General features: G+C 39.1%; 2 protein-coding genes across 2 annotated transcripts in view; both read left to right on the top strand.

The window, feature by feature from the left end:
- LOC117452197 (protein unc-13 homolog B-like) overlaps positions 1 to 402 on the top strand; it is a 101,687-nt gene extending 101,285 nt beyond the window's left edge. The window contains exon 6 of the mRNA XM_071204288.1: positions 355 to 402. Coding sequence (XP_071060389.1) covers positions 355 to 402 — 48 coding nt within the window. The remainder of the gene's footprint in view (positions 1 to 354) is intronic.
- A 1,291-nt stretch (positions 403 to 1,693) lies between these two features.
- The window catches only part of LOC117452310 (protein unc-13 homolog B), a 146,620-nt gene continuing 130,600 nt past the window's right edge, over positions 1,694 to 17,713 (top strand). The window contains 6 exon segments of the mRNA XM_071204287.1: positions 1,694 to 1,749; positions 1,807 to 1,924; positions 4,378 to 4,501; positions 9,816 to 9,889; positions 12,880 to 12,937; positions 15,351 to 15,564. Coding sequence (XP_071060388.1) covers positions 1,694 to 1,749; positions 1,807 to 1,924; positions 4,378 to 4,501; positions 9,816 to 9,889; positions 12,880 to 12,937; positions 15,351 to 15,564 — 644 coding nt within the window.

Raw genomic sequence — 17,713 nt, 5'->3', positions numbered from 1 at the left:
CGTTTTTTAAGAGTGCGCTTAAGACCTTCCTTTTAGATAAAGCTTATAGTTAGGGCCAGTGGCGGCCGGCCATAGGGGTGCTAGGGGCGCCGCCCCACCTCTTCCCACATACAAAAAAAAAATATATATATTTAAAAAAAAAAATATATATATATATATTTTTTAATAAACAAGGTAAATATTATATAATTGGTATCAGTAAAATGTATAATCTACAATAAAATCTCGTTTAAAATGTGTTACGACAATGTCTAAAGTTACTGATAAATCAATGTTTCCTGCCTGGCCTTGCCCATGTGTCATTACCTTTATATATACAGTCTATGATCATTACCCTCTCTCTCTCTCAACCAGTGCAGCAGCAGCCACGAGCAGCTCACTGTTGCTATCTGTAAACTATGATGCCGAAACATAATTTCAGCCAATCAGCGTCGTCAAATCTGATGATCACCGGGCGCCAATGTCAGCGCTCGGTCCAGTCTGTGAGTAGTTTGGACACTCGTGACTCGTATCCGGTGGGGTGACGCAGTACGGCAGTAGTTGATGAGGATGGCTTCATGTGCAGGTGGAGTCCCCGCCCAATTCCGTTCAAGAGCTAATCTCCAATCCTTTCGAAAGGAGAAGTCCCCTTGCCAGCGATTATCTCTCTAGTTTAGCATACTCAGCCCGACTCAGCCTGGTTGTTCCTGGCCCTAGAACCACGATTTGATGGGGCCAGAAAAACTGTGAATTAGGACCCGCTAGCCGGTACTAGGCCAAGTGGAAACGCAACCAAAAACGGGCCCCACACGGCTCGGTACGCTTAAAGCGAGCTCCGTGCTGCACTGGAAACGCGCCATTACATCACCAGAAGTCCTAATTTAAGGGGTAATTTCTCCCAAAAAAAGTTTTTTACTCACTATATCAACAGCCCCACCAGCCGCCACTGGTTAGGGCTGATTAGATTCAGCCCCTAGTTTTGCTGATATAGGCTTAGTTTGTCGGGGGACATCTTACTTCTTCCTTCTCTCTGTCTATACCTGTGTACTCTCATGTTCCGATTAACCCAGCTTCCCCAAATTTCTTTCTTTTTGGTGTCTATATACGCTGGGATCCGGAGTCATGGATGATCCTGTGGTCCCGTGTCCTGCATCGCGAGCCCTGGATCTTGAGTCGTGGCTGTGGTCCTGGATCATAGGTCCTGGATGGGATATCCTCGTGGATTCATCTTCCTATTATACACACATGCATTTCCAAACATTTGGACTACCTATGTTGCAAATGTATTATCTTTTCAATTTACACACGGCATCTATTGCACGTTTGTCCGTCCTGGGAGAGAGATCCCTCCTCTGTTGCTCTCCCTGAGGTTTCTCCCATTTTTCCCTTTAAAACTGTGGGTTTTCTCCGGAAGTTTTTCCTTGTACGATGTGAGGGTCTAAGGACAGAGGGTGTTGTATTGTCATACTGATATTTTGTACAAACTGTGAAGTCCACTGAGACAAATGTAAAATGTGTGATATTGGGCTATATAAATAAACATTGATTGATTGATAAATTATCGTGATATCAATTATTGATCCAAATAATCCTACATTTGACAGAAAAAGCGTGTTTCACAGATTTATTTTTAAAGAATCTACACACGATGTGGGTAGGTATCATGAACTGTCAAACAGTAGCTACCATTACTAAAAAAAATAAAGAAAATAGCATGACTTGCAGAAACTTCAACTTCATCAATGAAGTAGTGTTGGGTCTTCTTGAAAGGTAGATTCCATGTTTAACCTTTACTCTGTATGTTGATGTGTTTTTCTGTTTCTACAGTGAGATCAATCATCTGGAGTCAGGTCTGGTGGTGGAGCTGTGGAATAAAGGATTGATCTGGGACACAATGATTGGCACAGCACTGATACGGCTGCACACCATTCGACAGTCTGACGAGGTACAAACCCCTGGTTATTTCATCCATAAACACACAAGCTTAACACAAATAACTTAAAGTTAATAGGCACGTTCACACTGCAGTACTTTTCCCACTTTAGTTCCGATATAGTTCACACCAAAAAAATCCGGAACAAAAATGTGTTAATGAGAACCTTTTTTACACCCCTTTTACCCCCTGCTAGAGAGCAGGGACTTTCGTGGGAGAAAAAGGTTCCTATGTCTGATTGGCTGGGCGGATTGCAAACCACGGCCCGTAAAACTCCCAAAAAGTTTTGTGAAGCCGCCATTTTATTATCCCTCGCATTAGCATCATTAGCATTAGCATTAGCCCAGCGCATAAACGCAGAGAGACTAACTTATGGCAACACAAAAGAAAACATGGGAGATGAGGAGATGTCGGCATTCTGGCGATTTACTCTGAAGGCTTCAGTAGAAGCCAGTTCCCAACTCCGGGGACTTCCGGCCGGGGACTTCGGGTGGCAGTATACGCTGTGAAGTTGTTTGCGGCCTGCCAGTAAAACCCAAAGCAGAAGAAGAAGAAGTGACGTCAGCGGCTCATTTGCCTAATCCTCCCCCAGGGACTTATTCCGGTGTGAACGCGATCTGTACTTAGTTCATGAGAACTAAAGAGTTCTCATGAACTAAGTTCTGATGAACCTTTGTGGGGAAAGTACTGAGGTGTGAAAGCCTCTAATATCCAATTCTCAATAAGTGGGACACAAGATCTTGTTCCTCCGAAGCAAATCACTTTTTTCAGAACAGTCATGTTCTTGCTTGGTGTTTCCTGTTTTATTTTGAATAGCTTTTCACCCTCAATGTTGCTGTATGTCTGTTTTTATTTCCTGTCTTTGTGTTTTCCCGCATGCTTGATTCTGTTCAACTGATGAGCTTATGTTTTTGTCTGCCCTCTCCAGTAGTGTTTTGTCTTTGTGATTTGTTCTGCTTGTATTTAAGTCCTGTCTTCTGTGAGTCTTTAACTTGTTTGTTGTTATGTCGTTAGCTCGCATTGTGTTTGGTCCATAAAAAAATTACGCAACCTACGTTTGTTTTTGCCATGGAGGTATGTGAAGTGTATGTGAGGTGTATGAATACATCTTTTCATGGATCATGTACGCAGCTTTTGCAATTGATGCACCTGTTTCATGTATGTCTTTGACTATTTAATGTTAATGTCAACATTGAAGTTGTTGTAATTATCCCTATCATTCATGACAGCTGTTAAGGTTTTCTTATGATTGCTTTTCCAATGAAAAGAGGGTTCAATTGTAATGCACGTACGGCATATGTATCACATACCCTTCCTTTCAGTACAGCTTTTTATTACACTATACCTCTTTTGATGATTCTTGAGATGGTGGATCCATGCTGAGCTTCTTAGCTTCAGAAGAACTTTGTAACAGATATGTTTAAGGCTTAGACTGTGGACTAAGTACAAATATAAAAGAGAACTCACCAACCCAGAGAGGTATCACTTATACTGCCCCTCATTACTAAATATTAAATAGATAATGAATTAAACTTTAGTTAATAGTTATGTTACTGTTTATAAACAATGACATTGTAATTAAATAATGTTTACTTATTATAAGTAATGCTATTATTTATGTAAAGTATGATTTTTAATGTTCATTTGGTAATCATTAACACATACTTAAGATAATATATAATATGTATGTTATAACTTGTCCAACAATTAACTGTTAATAGTTGCAATCAGAATGTCATTGTTATATTCTCTTATCAACTATGTTACAATACATAATTTAAAGATAATATTTACAGCATCAATAAGGACTTGTACACAATCGTTTTTTCAATATTATCAGTTAATAGTTAACAGTAAAATAACTATTAACTAAAGCAATTTGCACTGTATTAATTATGGTTATTTTAAAGTATTAGCCCTTATCTACATGTTTCCATGGTATACACAGCTTATTTACTTATTTACCCCTATATTATCATATATGATACGCTTCACACTCTTGCTGCAGTATTCTTCAAATAATATGTTGTAGCTTGCCTTCAATGTACCTTAGCACAAGGAAGTAGAGTAGCAGAGAAATGAACACGATCTTTACCTGTCAGCTAAGTTTAAAAAAAGCTCTCTCTCTAACTCTAACTCATTACAGCAAGCTTGTCTCGCCTCTAAAACTCATTTCTTTTCTGGAGAGTGAAGTGAGCAAGCAGCACTTATGTATTCATAAATAATGCATCCCCCAGTGTGTTTACTTCCCCCCTAAATTTGAGCACAGTAAACTCTCACTTCTGTACTAACATGGTCTGAACTGCCAGGCCCTTGCTTCTTCAGTTTTTCATCTTTTCATCTTTGCTCAACTTTCTTGAAGAATGTCCCTCCTTAGCCAGCAAACACCCTTCATTTCCCTCAATGAATGTGTCTTTCTTCCTTTATGTATCTGTTCTCTCTTTCTCCCTGTGTCTCTTTCTCAGGAGGGACCAGGGACATGGGCATCGCTTGACTCTGAAGTGTTAATGCAGGAGGATGAGATCTGTGGAACTTCCAACCCAACTCCTCACCAAGTGCTGCTGGACACCCGATTTGAGCTGCCCTTTGGTATGTATGTGTTCACGGACACATTTATCCACAATACTACACACACACAAACACAGCGACATAGCCATTATGTTAATGAAGCTTAGACGATCTGATAGTGTAGCATCCTTTGGCGGAATGTTGATGTAACTAGCATTATTTTATTTGTATTATTGAACTGGTGCGGTAATGTGCGGAACAATAATCTATGATTGCACAATAGGAGCTTCATTTTTCTCATACTGCCTGTGCTGCAGTGCTTCTTTTCACCCTCTGTCTGAAACCAGAGCCCAGTCTGCTCTGATTGGTTAGCTGGCCGGCTCTGTTGTATATGGTCAAGCGACAGAGCACATTAAATCACATTAAATGCAAACATGTCACAGTAGAGGCACAACATACACATATGAACCTGAAATGTAAAATGTTGTACTTCCTGTTTACATCCGTCAGAGCATATTTGGAACTGTAGTTCTAAAACATTTATACCAAATTGAAGAAAAAGGATAAATGTATTTTAAAAAGCCAATATTATTGTCTTTTTATGCTGAAAAATCAATATATAGTATATTCCTCAGGCGTCTCTGTGTGTCTTGGGCCTCTTGTTACCAAGACATGGTGTTGATATGAGTGGTCAGATGAACAGTGTATTACCTTTATGTTGTCCTTTTGTCCCTGAGTCAACGCTCGTTTGTTGATGGAAAGGTTCTTCCAATCCCTTTCCTGCAGATACTCTTTGCTTATTCTTTACAGTTTCCCATATGTTGTGCGAAACACACACAAAAAAAGATAGCAGTTGCTCGTGTTTATCACGATATTTATCTGTTGGCTTCTCTTGATTTTCTCTTAACTGCCTGCATAACTGGACTGTTCCCTTTGAAGTAAAATGAAGCTTGAGAATGGCACTTAACTGTTGATGTGCAGTGGTGTACTGCAATACTCTGACGGTGATAGGGGTCGCCTTTACAACAATGACATTTTTAGCAGGTTTTGAATAGTCGGGGGAGTCCATTGAACTGGGCCTGACTGGTATACTGAGGATCATTAAAGGAATGGTCCACTCATTAGATAATTAATCAAAACTTCAGTATTTAGTGAAACGTTATGTTTAAACCATACCCTGAAGAAATCAGCGATATTCCCCGGTAAATAATGATTTTATAGCTCTTTTTTATCAAGACCTGTATATTCCGTCTGGCCGCCGCCATGTTTGCCATTTTCAGTAGTCACGTGATGGTCGTGACGTCATCCATGCGTTCACTTTGTCAACACACGGAAACATGGTGGAGTATTTCAGTTCGGACTCGTCAGCAGAGGAACAAGTTTTGACCAATGTGAAGAGATTGGATGGGGGAATTCATCCATACATATCAGTATGACAATACGACACCCACTGTCCTTAGACCCTCACATCGTACAAGGAAAAACTTCCGAAGAAAACCCACAGTTTAAAGGGAACATGGGAGAAACCTCAGGGAGAGCAACAGAGGAGGGATCCCTCTCCCAGGACGGACAGACGTGCAATAGATGCCGTGTGTAAATTGAAAAGATAATACATTTGCAACATAGGTAGTCCAAATGTTTGGAAATGCATGTGTGTATAATGGGAAGATGATATAAGATACTATATGTATGCATGTAGTACCACCCTTGCTAGCGATTCCCTCTCTAGTTTAGCATACTCAGCTTCGTTGTCCCTGGCCATAGAATCACGATTTTATGGGGCCGGAAAAACTGGGGGGAAATACACACTAGCCGGTACTACGCTATATGGAAAGGCCACCAAAAACTGTCCTGGCCTGGACGCTAAAGGACGTTAAAACGGGGCTAGCCGCTGCAATGGAAATGCGCTATAACATACCTTATTCTTACTCCGAGCACTACTTCTGCTCCTCCGTCGCTTCACACTTGCAGAGGGCGATTTCTCTACTGGCCGAACTGGTGTCCTGGTCGGTGATGACACCAGAAAGACCGATGGTACTGCATCTCCATTGAGTAATGGTTGTTCTTTAAATCCCATGTTATGTTTGATCATACTCTCAGAGTAGTCGTCCGGAAATTTGAAATGTTCGCTGCATACATGAGCCTGTAAATCTCTCGGTTCGGGCCGGCCACATTTCGCTAGCCACTGCCTCCGAATGTACTTCTTATGCTTACCTTTTGGCAACAGATGGAACCGAGCATTCCGTGGATTGTTCCTATCCGAATTATGGCAATATTTCGCGATACAGTGAGGCATATTTGAATAGAGAAACTACAGTAAATAACATGGAGATCAACGTGTCTTCGAAAACCAAACGCATGGATTACGTCACGTCCGGGAAATGGCGGCGCCCACAGTGTTGATGTTATTTCGGTATATAATCAGTTTAAAATCACTGATAATGTCATCGGATTAAAAAAAAAAAAAGAGAGACTGGCAGAGACTGGTCTGTTTTATCGGATGATAATTTTTAAAAAATGAGTGTCATGAGCATACCATTCCTTTAACTGGTATGACAACATCAGCAATGCATGCTTTGCAAACATTGATTTAATTAAAATAACAACACTGCAACGAGTAGTGTGCCTTAGTTAAAGTATCTCAGCACTTAATAAATATATATACATCAAAACTTTGCTTGATAGGGAAAAGAGATCTGTCCCTACTTTTTCCAAGTCTTTTGTTGCTATTGGATATGAAAGCAACTAGCTACTGTAGCTAACTGCTATCACATTGTTGTAAAATAGGCTGATGAAACTTACATTTAAGGTACATTTCCACCAACAGTTGGCCAACTTAAAATCCCCGAACGTCAACAAGCGCAGCAGTCACAGCTATGTTTATTGTCCCCATTTCAGTTGTGCTTCCTGCAGTGTTTTAGTAAACCCTGCACATGTTTCGTCAAGTTGGTGAATGTTTCCTAAATGCTGTGCATGCGTTTTCGAGTTGTTGAAGATGTTTCCTCATTTGCATGTGTTTTTGCACATTTCTGTTTTTATTATTTTCAAACTGCAGCACGTTTCTCCTAATGGAAATATTTTTCGGCCGTTGTAGTATGGTTCCACTTATTGCCAACCGTAGTTTTAAATCGGCTAAATGTAATTTTACTTAGGTAGAAAATATTTCTACCTTTTTTTTGTGAGATATGCTTATCTTAACATCATACATTTTATGCATTTTTGGTAATTATAACCAAAATAGTACACTGTAAGTAAAAAAGTCAGTTAATAACATTAAAATGCTCACAAATTACCATTACAAAGGTTACATTTAAAATGTACGTCCTGGTCTTGGACATGTGCTATTTCATATATGTTTAAGAATGCATATGTACAGTATATTAGGCAAGGCAAGGCAAGGCAAGTTTATTTATAGAGCACTTTTCAACGCAAGGCAATTCAAAGTGCTTTACAAAAAAAAAAAAATGAAAGACATTAAGCATTAAAAAAGAAAAGATAATCAAATAAACATTAAGAAAAAAATACATGGATAAAAGTTACAGTGCAGTCTAAAATATAAATAGTTCAATTAAACATTACAAGAAAAAGTACATGGATAAAAGTTACAGTGCAGTTTAAGATATGAATAGTTCAAATAAAAGCAGCGACAAAAATAAAAGTCTTCAGCCTGGATTTAAAAGTAGTCAGAGTTGCAGCGGACCTGCAGGTTTCTGGGAGTTTGTTCCAGATATTTGGAGCATAATAATTGAACGCTGCTTTACCATGTTTAGTTCTGACTCTGGGGACAGAAAGCTGACCAGTCCCTGAAGACCTGAGAGATCTGGATGGTTCATAGTTTAGCAGGAGGTCAGAAATGTATTTTGGGCCTAAACCATTCAGTGCTTTATAAACCAGCAGCAGTATTTTGAAATCTATTCTTTGACACACAGGAAGCCAGTGTAAAGACTTCAGAACAGGAGTGATGTGATCCACTTTCTTAGTGTTAGTGAGGACTCGAGCAGCGGCGTTCTGAATCAGCTGCAGCTTTCTAATAGATTTTTTAGTGAGACCTGTGAAGACACCATTGCAGTAGTCGAGTCTACTGAAGATAAAGGCATGGACAAGTTTTTCCAAATCCTGCTGTGACATTAGTCTTTTAATCCTAGATATGTTCTTTAGGTGATAGTAGGCTGATTTAGTAACTGTTTTAATGTGACTGTTGAAACTCAGGTCAGAGTCCATGACTACACCTAGATTTCTGGCTTTATCTGTTGGTTTGAACATTGCACACTGAAGCTCAGCGCTAACTTTTAAACGTTCTGCCTTGGCTCCAAACCATTACCTCAGTTTTATCTTTGTTTAATTGGAGAAAGTTCTGACACATCCAGTCATTGAGTTGTTCAATGCACTTACTCAGTGTTTGAATTGGAGCATAGTCTCCTGGTGAAATTGTTACGTACATTTGTGTGTCATCTGCATAGCTATGGTAACTTATTTTGTTGTTCTTCATTATCTGAGCCAGTGGTAGCATGTAGATGTTAAAGAGAAGAGGCCCCAAGATGGAGCCTTGAGGAACCCCACATGTCATATTTGTCAACTCAGATGTGTATTTACCGATAGAAACAAAGTTGTTTCTGTCCTTTAAGTAGGATTTAAACCAATTTAGAACTGTTTCCGAAAGTCCCACCCAGTTTTCCAGTCGGTCCAGTAATATGCTGTGGTTACGTATTTAAACATTTGACACTGGCTAGCTGTGTTTTGCATGGGAACATGGGCGGGGGGGCTGTGGTGCAGTGGTTAGTGCGTTAGGGGTGTTCAAACCCCACTGCAGTCAGCATGTCGTTGTGTCCCTGAGCAAGACACTTTGCTGTGGGTATTGCCCACAGTATTGAGTATGTAAGTCGCTTTGGATAAAAGCGTCTAACTAGTAACATGTGATGTAATGTAGTGTAACATGGCTGAGACCATAGCCAGGCTTTTACATCTTCCCCTATTCTTAACTGTATCTCCTCTTTAGCCCCAGCTTCTTGCCTTTCTGTGGCTTTGGGGAGCACCCGTGAGGCCCCTGAGGTGGATGTTCATTCTATTTCTGGTCCTCCAAAAGTAAACCTCCTCATACGCTATTAAACACACATGAATATAACATGGGACAACATTAAGCAGTGCAGCTGGGATACGACAGGGTGGGACTGAGGGAAGGGTGGAGTCACAGTGCCTGTGCTCCTCTCTCTGCCTGACATTCTATGTTTCGCACTTTCCTTCTTCCTCCATTATTTACCTTTGTCTTTTTATCCCACCTACCTCCCTTCACCTATCCTTCCATCCCTTGTGTCTGTTATTCCTCCATTTACCCTCTTGCACTCTCCTCCTAATATTCTCCGGACTTTTTTTTAACACTTCCATCCAATCGGTCTAGATATCCCAGAAGACGAAGCTCAGTACTGGACCAGTAAACTGGATCGGATCAATACCATGCGGATACATGACGAGGTAGGTCTACAGATAAAACATTTTGCTTTGCATTAAAAAGTATTTTTCCTGTCCATATGTTTTAGATTACATAACAATTAGAGATGTTCAATCCAGAGTCTTAAAGGAGATCTACTGAAAAAAGCTAGGACTGGCTTCCTTTTTCTTCCCCAGAGTATGTAGGTATTTGCAGTGGTGGAAAAAGCAGATTTACTTTGGACCTGAAATACTCTATTCCAATTTAAAATCGTGAATTGAAACTGTTAAAGTAGTAGTAAGGAAGTATTACAGTAAAGTGTACTTTGTGTATCAAATACACAGTGTGCAGAATTGTGTTATAGAATAAAATACAAAAAATGTTATCAATAGAACATACTTGTCAAATCATTTTGATGTTGTAGTTTGTAAATGTGAGCCATTTTAAGATAGCCTACTTTTTAAAATACTGCGTATATTTAAAATTAACGTATTTCATCACTTGTGTTTTCATATACACAAAAGCTTGTAACTATGAGTGTTTATTAAATGTAGTAGAGTAAAAATGACATGTCATGCCTCTAAAACAGGGGTCTCCAACACGTCGATCGGTAGCTCGTGGGCAGCTTTTCAGTAGCTCGCCGCTCGATTATCGATTATAGCGTAGTAACGTTGCTTCTTGATTTTTCGGCCGCGGCTGGACGATAACGTTTTTTTGTTTTTGAATGTTTTCTGTGACACGAATATCAAATTGGTCGGTGACGCAGAGATCAAGGAACAGACGTGACAGCGGCACAGAGACACAGGGATTTTTTTTAAATTTGTAAAACACTCGTTATCGTCATGTCAGGTTTTTGGTGGATTTAATCAAGTCTTGGATTGCAGAGTATGAATGTCCTCTTGCTATTTTCAGTTGATAAATACGTGTGTGTAAAGTTTGTGAAGGCAGGAGGAAAGCTTCCGCGATCACCGTCTCCTGTGTTCCTCCAAACCCCGCCCCCCTGAACATAATGAGTGACAGGCTGAGAGTGACCTGATAGAAACTTTATTATTCACTTAATCACTGATTGAGATATGATGAAGCTAACTTAATCTCATACATTCATGGGATTTATGTAACAGTAAGACAGAGAATGTAAGTGTGCACCCACATGCACTATTTTTGTTTTTATATGCCGTTGTAAATACTCCTGTTGTGATTTAAGTCATGTGTGTGATGCCACATTCAGGACATTCAGTATCCTTTTTTTAACAGAAGACCGTAGCTCGAAGCTGCAGCTAGACTGCAGGAGTATTAGTATTTAGTTTTTGAGGATGGAACAATTTCACACAGATATAGGGAGGCTAGACCTATACAATTGATTTGTTATGGTTTATAATTTCATGTCATGTCGAAGAAAAAGAAGAAAAAGAAGAAAAAGATGGCTGAACTGTTCAGTGTCAATCCTGTGGAGATGGAGATGGAGGTTATAAATCTCCAAAATCATGTTCAGCTTAAGTCTCAGCAAAACTCAGAACATTTCTGGAGCCTTGTAGACCCAGAAAACTATAAGATCATCCACCAAGCAGCACTGAACATGTCTGCTTTATTTGGTTCTGTTCTACAGACCTTTGTGAAGCAGCTTTTTCTGACATGAATGTCCTGAAATCTAAATACAGAACAAGACTGACTGAACATTTAAATGACTCTATTAGAGTGAACCTAAGTGGGTACACTCCGGCATACACCTCTATGGTGGACTCCATGCAGTGCCATTCATCTCACTGACTGTGAAAAAGAGTGAATGCACTTATTTTACACATGTGCCATAAGATGCGTGTCAGGTAGTGATTAAGGACATGTATGTGAATGTTCAGTGATGTACTATGTGGGCCATAATAATAATAATATGTGAGACATTTTCGTTTTCTTGGACCTTGATGTGAAGTTAAGATTTTTGATAAGCTTTGGGTATTGATTTCACACGTGTACAAAAGTAGCTTAATTCAACTGAAGAGGGCTATGTGAATAAATGTAAGCGATGCGATGCAAGGAGCTCTTGGCCACTTTCATTTTTTCAAAGTAGTTCTCAGATGAAGAAAGGTTGGAGACCCCTGCTCTAAAATGTAGTGAAGTAAAAGTGTAGCATTTCATGGAAATATTCAAGTTAAGATGTAAAAATAGTACTTATTAACGACAATACATGAGTAAATGTAATTTGTTACATTCCACCACTGGGTAGTTCGGAAGAAGAAGAAGGAAGTTTTAGAATTATTATATATAAATCCAAGCAGTATAGGATATAGGAGGGGATTGTGTGTAAAAAGCATTATATGAATCATTAAAACTTTAATAAGTGGCTTTACTTGTTCATGCTTTTACTGTATCTGAATCCATCAACTGTGCGCCAAGCCGTGTGAGAGTAGGAGCAGAAAGAAAAGTAAAGAAATAATAATAAATAAAAACAGGGTAAAATGTAAAGTAAATTATTTATCAATACATATTTGGTTGTGATTGCCTTCTTACTTCTAATCTTCTAATCAACTGTATTAGTGGTGCCATACGGCTGTTATTAAAAGTAAAAATATGCCACATGTAGTTTGGAGTCAGTATATTTCTTGTCTCTGTGACATTTTCCCCAAAAGAAAATGAATTGTATAAAAAAATTCATTCCATCACCTTTAAATGATATATAAATTATCTTTATCCTGAAGTTAGTATCGTTTCTCCAGTTTTCCATTCAAATAATTGTCAACATCAGACAAAAACATTTTAGAATAAATACAGTAATAAAAGAAAGACAACTTGTTTTATTTTCGTGGATATTACAGAAATGACAAGAATACTCCATTTCAAACCTCTCCAGTGTCTCTTTGTAGAATATAATTACCAACCATTGTCAGAATGTGGTCCATTCTTTGTGAGTTTGGGTTGGCTCTCTGCTTCCATCTACTGGGCAATAATACTAACAACACCACAGCTGATCCATAAATACTGTATTGACTTGTGCCTTTTTAGTATTAAATGATATTGATTTGCTTTTCAATTGTGACAGTATCCACTGCAGGACGAGGTCCAGAGAACACGAATGGCTTCTGTTCCCTCTCAGTGCTGTGAGTATAGAAGTCACATTAATGCCATAGCACTTTTCACACGTTCACCTTTTTTTAATTGAATTAGTTTGGGAAAGAGATGTCTGTAAAATCAGAGGATCATTTTTTATTTGAGCTAAATCAAATACCCAGTATGTACACTCTTAAAACCCTTATTTAAATCATTAGGGTCTAAAAGTGGTAAAATGCGCTAAAAGCCGAATCTAGAGTTATTCCGCCTCCATTCTAATGACTAAGCCGAGAGCGGGAGATCAGATGCGAGCTTAAAGAATACTCAAGTGACACCTTTTCTCTTGAGATTCAGACCATTTTTGCTTCATGCGCCACTGAGCAACTGTCATAGGAATGAACCGAGTCCCGCCTCCAACGCTGTTTCCAGTTCTCTCTATACATTCATGATTAAACCATACCAGTGGGAAGAGATACACATCTGATCGGCTACAGACACTTCTCTGCCAAGAGCGCTTGTGAATGTAGTGGCGTCATTCAAATGCTGAGTGTTTCATGCACAAACAGCACTTTTTTTTTATAAATGTACAACATTTAAATATGTTTTTGATGAAAACATTAAACATTATTAAATACAGGAATGTGTGGATATATATAACATTAATTTAAAACCCAAACTATTTATGTTTGGATCAGAAATGTATTTGTGAAACTTATTTTTCTGTATGTGGATTTTGTTTTACATTTATATAAAACGTAATAAGTATTTGTGTGTGCAAATGTATAATATAATCTTTTCTATGTGACATGTATATACTGTGCACACACACAAACACAATATTTATTTTCTATTTAAGTTAACTTATTTTACCATACTAATCTTGATTGTTGTGTTTTATTGTACATAAGGTACTGTTGTTAGTATTACATCTTACACACTTTACTTTTTGTTCATATTTTGTTATATTTTTTACACTATATATTTTTATGCTCATGTTGTTGGAATTTCTTTGCAATATCTGGCACAAGAATCTTCTTCAGGTTTAATAAAGTTCCATCTTATCTTATATTACCATATGTTATTCATATATGTTTGTATCATATCTCATCTCATCTCTTCTTATCTCATCTCATCTCATCTTATCTTGTACCATCTTCATTTATATAATCTTAATTTATATCATATTATATCATCTCATCTAATCTTACAGTAACTCAGTTATCACATGACTTTGTGTGATTTGATCACATTGCTTAACTCATACCTTATTTACCCCATACTGGATAACCCATTCCATATTTACATCAAGCTTCAAGATGTAGGTGGTTTCAGCCCCATTGCATGTTACATACTTGAGTACAGTAATGAAGTACACTTTGCTTCCTCACTTCTTTGAACACTTGCCTTCATGCCTTCAGGCAATTGGAGTTATTTCGGATGGAATGAGCAGCAGAGTACGTATAGTGGATGTTTTGTTCCCCCTCTTACTTGTCATCTACTGTACTTCTGCATGGATCAGGACTCTTCTTTGCATTTCCTTTCACATACTGAATGTTTGGTCTGTTTTCTTTGTTTGTGGCCATTGTATTTACAATTGAACATTCATGTGCCTTTCTGATCAATGTAGGTGTCATTTGTGTTCACATATACAATGTGGCATTTTGAGTATGTTGTAATATTCTATCATCTTGTTGTTCACATCATTGTCAGCTTGGTCTTTTTTGTATTACACGCCTGCTGCCACAAGAGGGAGCTTTTTTATTAAAAAATATATTATTATTTGGAAGAATTCCATACATCATGGCCTAGCAGCAGTGTTGGAATAAGTACTTAGATCCTTTACTTGAGTAAAAGTACAAATAGAATGGACCTAAAATACTCTATAACAAGTAAAAGTCCTGATTTCCAAATGTTACTTATGTAAAAGTACAAAGGTTTTAGCATCAACATATACTTAAAGTACAAACCGTCAAAGTACTCATTCGGCACATTGGCCCATTATGGCCCAATATATACAAATAACTAATGTGTGAAAACAAATTTACAGGAGTAAAAAGTATGATATTTGCCTCTGAAATGTAGTGGAGTGTAAGTTTAAATTAGCATTAAATTGAAATACTCAAGTTAAGCAGAAATATGTCAAAAAATACCTTACTGATGTAACTTTGGCATGAATTACCATTTTTATTTCTTCCACTTGTCAAGTTACACTTTACAAATTTGGCATGCTTACAATGACATGTCTGTAACACACGGAAGAAAAGGAAGCTTGTTTTATGTATTACGAGCATTAAATACACTGTCTAACATCTACCAGAGGCTTGTTCTATCAAAGTAATACATAAATGAAGGAAGAGCAAATTATTATCTGGAAATCTAATGGACTTAGATAAATCTGATTTAAATGTAATTTAGAAATGATGTCATGTATTTTACTCAACTGTTAATGTTGTCTTTTCCCAGCGTTGGATGACCATGACAGTGCAGTGGACGACCGCGACAGTGACTACCGCAGTGAAACTGGCAACAGACCTCCACGGTTCCATAACACCTCCCAGACAAATTCCTCAGTGCACCAGTACCCTATAGGACGCAGGGTCCCACATCACACCCTTTCCAGGGAGTCAGACTCTATTCCAAGCTATGAGCTAGACTATAGAGAAATGAGGCAGCCCAGGTAAACACACATGTACTCACAACAACATCATGCATGTGTTTTCTTTGCTTTGAGGCGTTAAGTTAACAAGAGTAGCAGAATCTATTGATAGAGATAGGAGCCACAGCCTTGGATAGTTTTGTCAAATTATTTAATTAGTTTAACAAGTATGCTTTTGCAAGTTCAGTGATTGCCCAATATAGATGTTTCATCATGTAAGCAATGATATTGAAAGTGTTGCCATGGGAAACAAATGATCTCTGACAAAATCAGAGAGAAAAACTATGGCAGCCAAAATAAGCCTACTAAAATATGAATCTTTCATCTGCATGAACAACAGCACAAACATGTTATCCATGAATTTGGCACAGTATCAACATATGTTTTTGTCCATATGTGTTTTACTTTTCCACTTGACTTTTTACTAAACTTCATTAAGACTTTCTTTGCATGATATTTCGGTTTTTCGACCACGTCTGATACTTAATTTCTCATTTTATCTTTTCCTTTCTTTCTTTTTTTTCACACACACTCCACTGCTTCCTGCATGGCACTATTTTCCTTGAATCAAGGCGATCAAACAGTAAGGGTGTTGTGAGAATAATCCCTGTGGACTCAGGTATGGGGGTGGAGGACTGGGAGAATAAATATAAAGTGCCTGATTCAGGTGTCTTGGATGATTACTTGGACGATGAGCAGAAAATATGGGAGGAAGAAGATAAAAGCATCATCTATCGGATCAGTGACAATGCTAGTGAGTCTAAAGGTAGCAGGTTCTATCAGACAGTGGAATGTGACGCAGTATCCCCTGATGGTACGGAGGAGGTGATCGGCAGGCCAAACAGGCATGGCTTTGGTAGTGGAGAAGTTCGGTTAGTTTATAAGGAAGCTGGCAGCTTTGAGGATGAATCTTCCCCTCCGGAAATTGATATAATTCCCTCTGTCAAACAGCAACGACAACAAACAGTCAGAGAAGGCCTACTGTACAAAACACGACTGTGGGCAAAAACTGCCCTAGAGGACACACTTGAGAGCTATGCGGCTTTTCGTGAGGAGGAGGCTGCTCGGGAAGACGCTGCTAGGATCAGGGGACATGGTGAATACGGGTCAGTTGGTTCAGATGAGCTGCAGTATTCATTTGGATCTGATGAGGAACTAGATGACCTGACATTCACTCAAGGGGATTTTAGTTATGACTATGAAAGTTACTACTACCCTAGCCTGTCTATGTCACATCTTGGAGGACAAAGCTATTCAAGCGATAAAGCGATTCAAGAGAGAATAGGTGGTGGAGAAGATCCTATGTTGTCTCCTGTCGAGGAGCCAGGTGATGAATATGTAGATGCGATGGATGAACTTCAAAGCTTAGTTCACTCAGTTTCTGAATACCTGGCGGTTAAAGAAGAGGAAATCAAGAGCTTTGAATCACTGCCCAAACCAATAAGAAGAAAACTGCCAGCACTGCCAACCACTGAAGTTGTGCAACCGGTAGAGAGTAACAGCAGTGAGCAACCGGTAGAGAGTAACAGCAGTGAGCAACCGGTAGAGAGTACCAGCAGTGTGCAACCGGTAGAGAGTACCAGCAGTGAGCAACCGGTAGAGAGTAACAGCAGTGTGCAACCGGTAGAGAGTACCAGCAGTGAGCAACCGGTAGAGAGTACCAGCAGTGAGCAACCGGTAGAGAGTACCAGCAGTGAGCAACCGGTAGAGAGTAACAGCAGTGTGCAACCGGTAGAGAGTACCAGCAGTGAGCAACCGGTAGAGAGTACCAGCAGTGAGCAACCGGTAGAGAGTACCAGCAGTGAGCAACCGGTAGAGAGTACCAGCAGCGAGCAACCGGTAGAGAGTAACAGCAGTGAGCAACCGGTAGAGAGTAACAGCAGTGAAGTCAAACCTGATGTTAAGGAGGACAGTGCTGTTGAACAGGGCATAACTGGAGTAAAGAATGCCATGAGTTCATTATTCAGTACACTCACGGGATCAAAGTCCACCACTGAGGTGGAAGCAACGGCCACAACTCCATCCCCCCAACCACCACAGGCAGACTCTGGTATTTCAAAACTGCTTTCTTTGATCCCTAAAGCTAGTACTGCAGCCACCGGAGATCCACCTCCCTCCCAAGCTTCACCCCAACGTGAGTCTGGCATTTCAAAGCTGCTTTCCTTTATCC

This window comes from Pseudochaenichthys georgianus, chromosome 9 (genome assembly GCF_902827115.2).
Source record: "Pseudochaenichthys georgianus chromosome 9, fPseGeo1.2, whole genome shotgun sequence".
NCBI classification, from domain to species: Eukaryota; Metazoa; Chordata; class Actinopteri; order Perciformes; family Channichthyidae; genus Pseudochaenichthys; species Pseudochaenichthys georgianus.
Note: the sequence above shows the minus strand (reverse complement) of the source record. Positions and strands in the feature narration are given on the sequence as shown.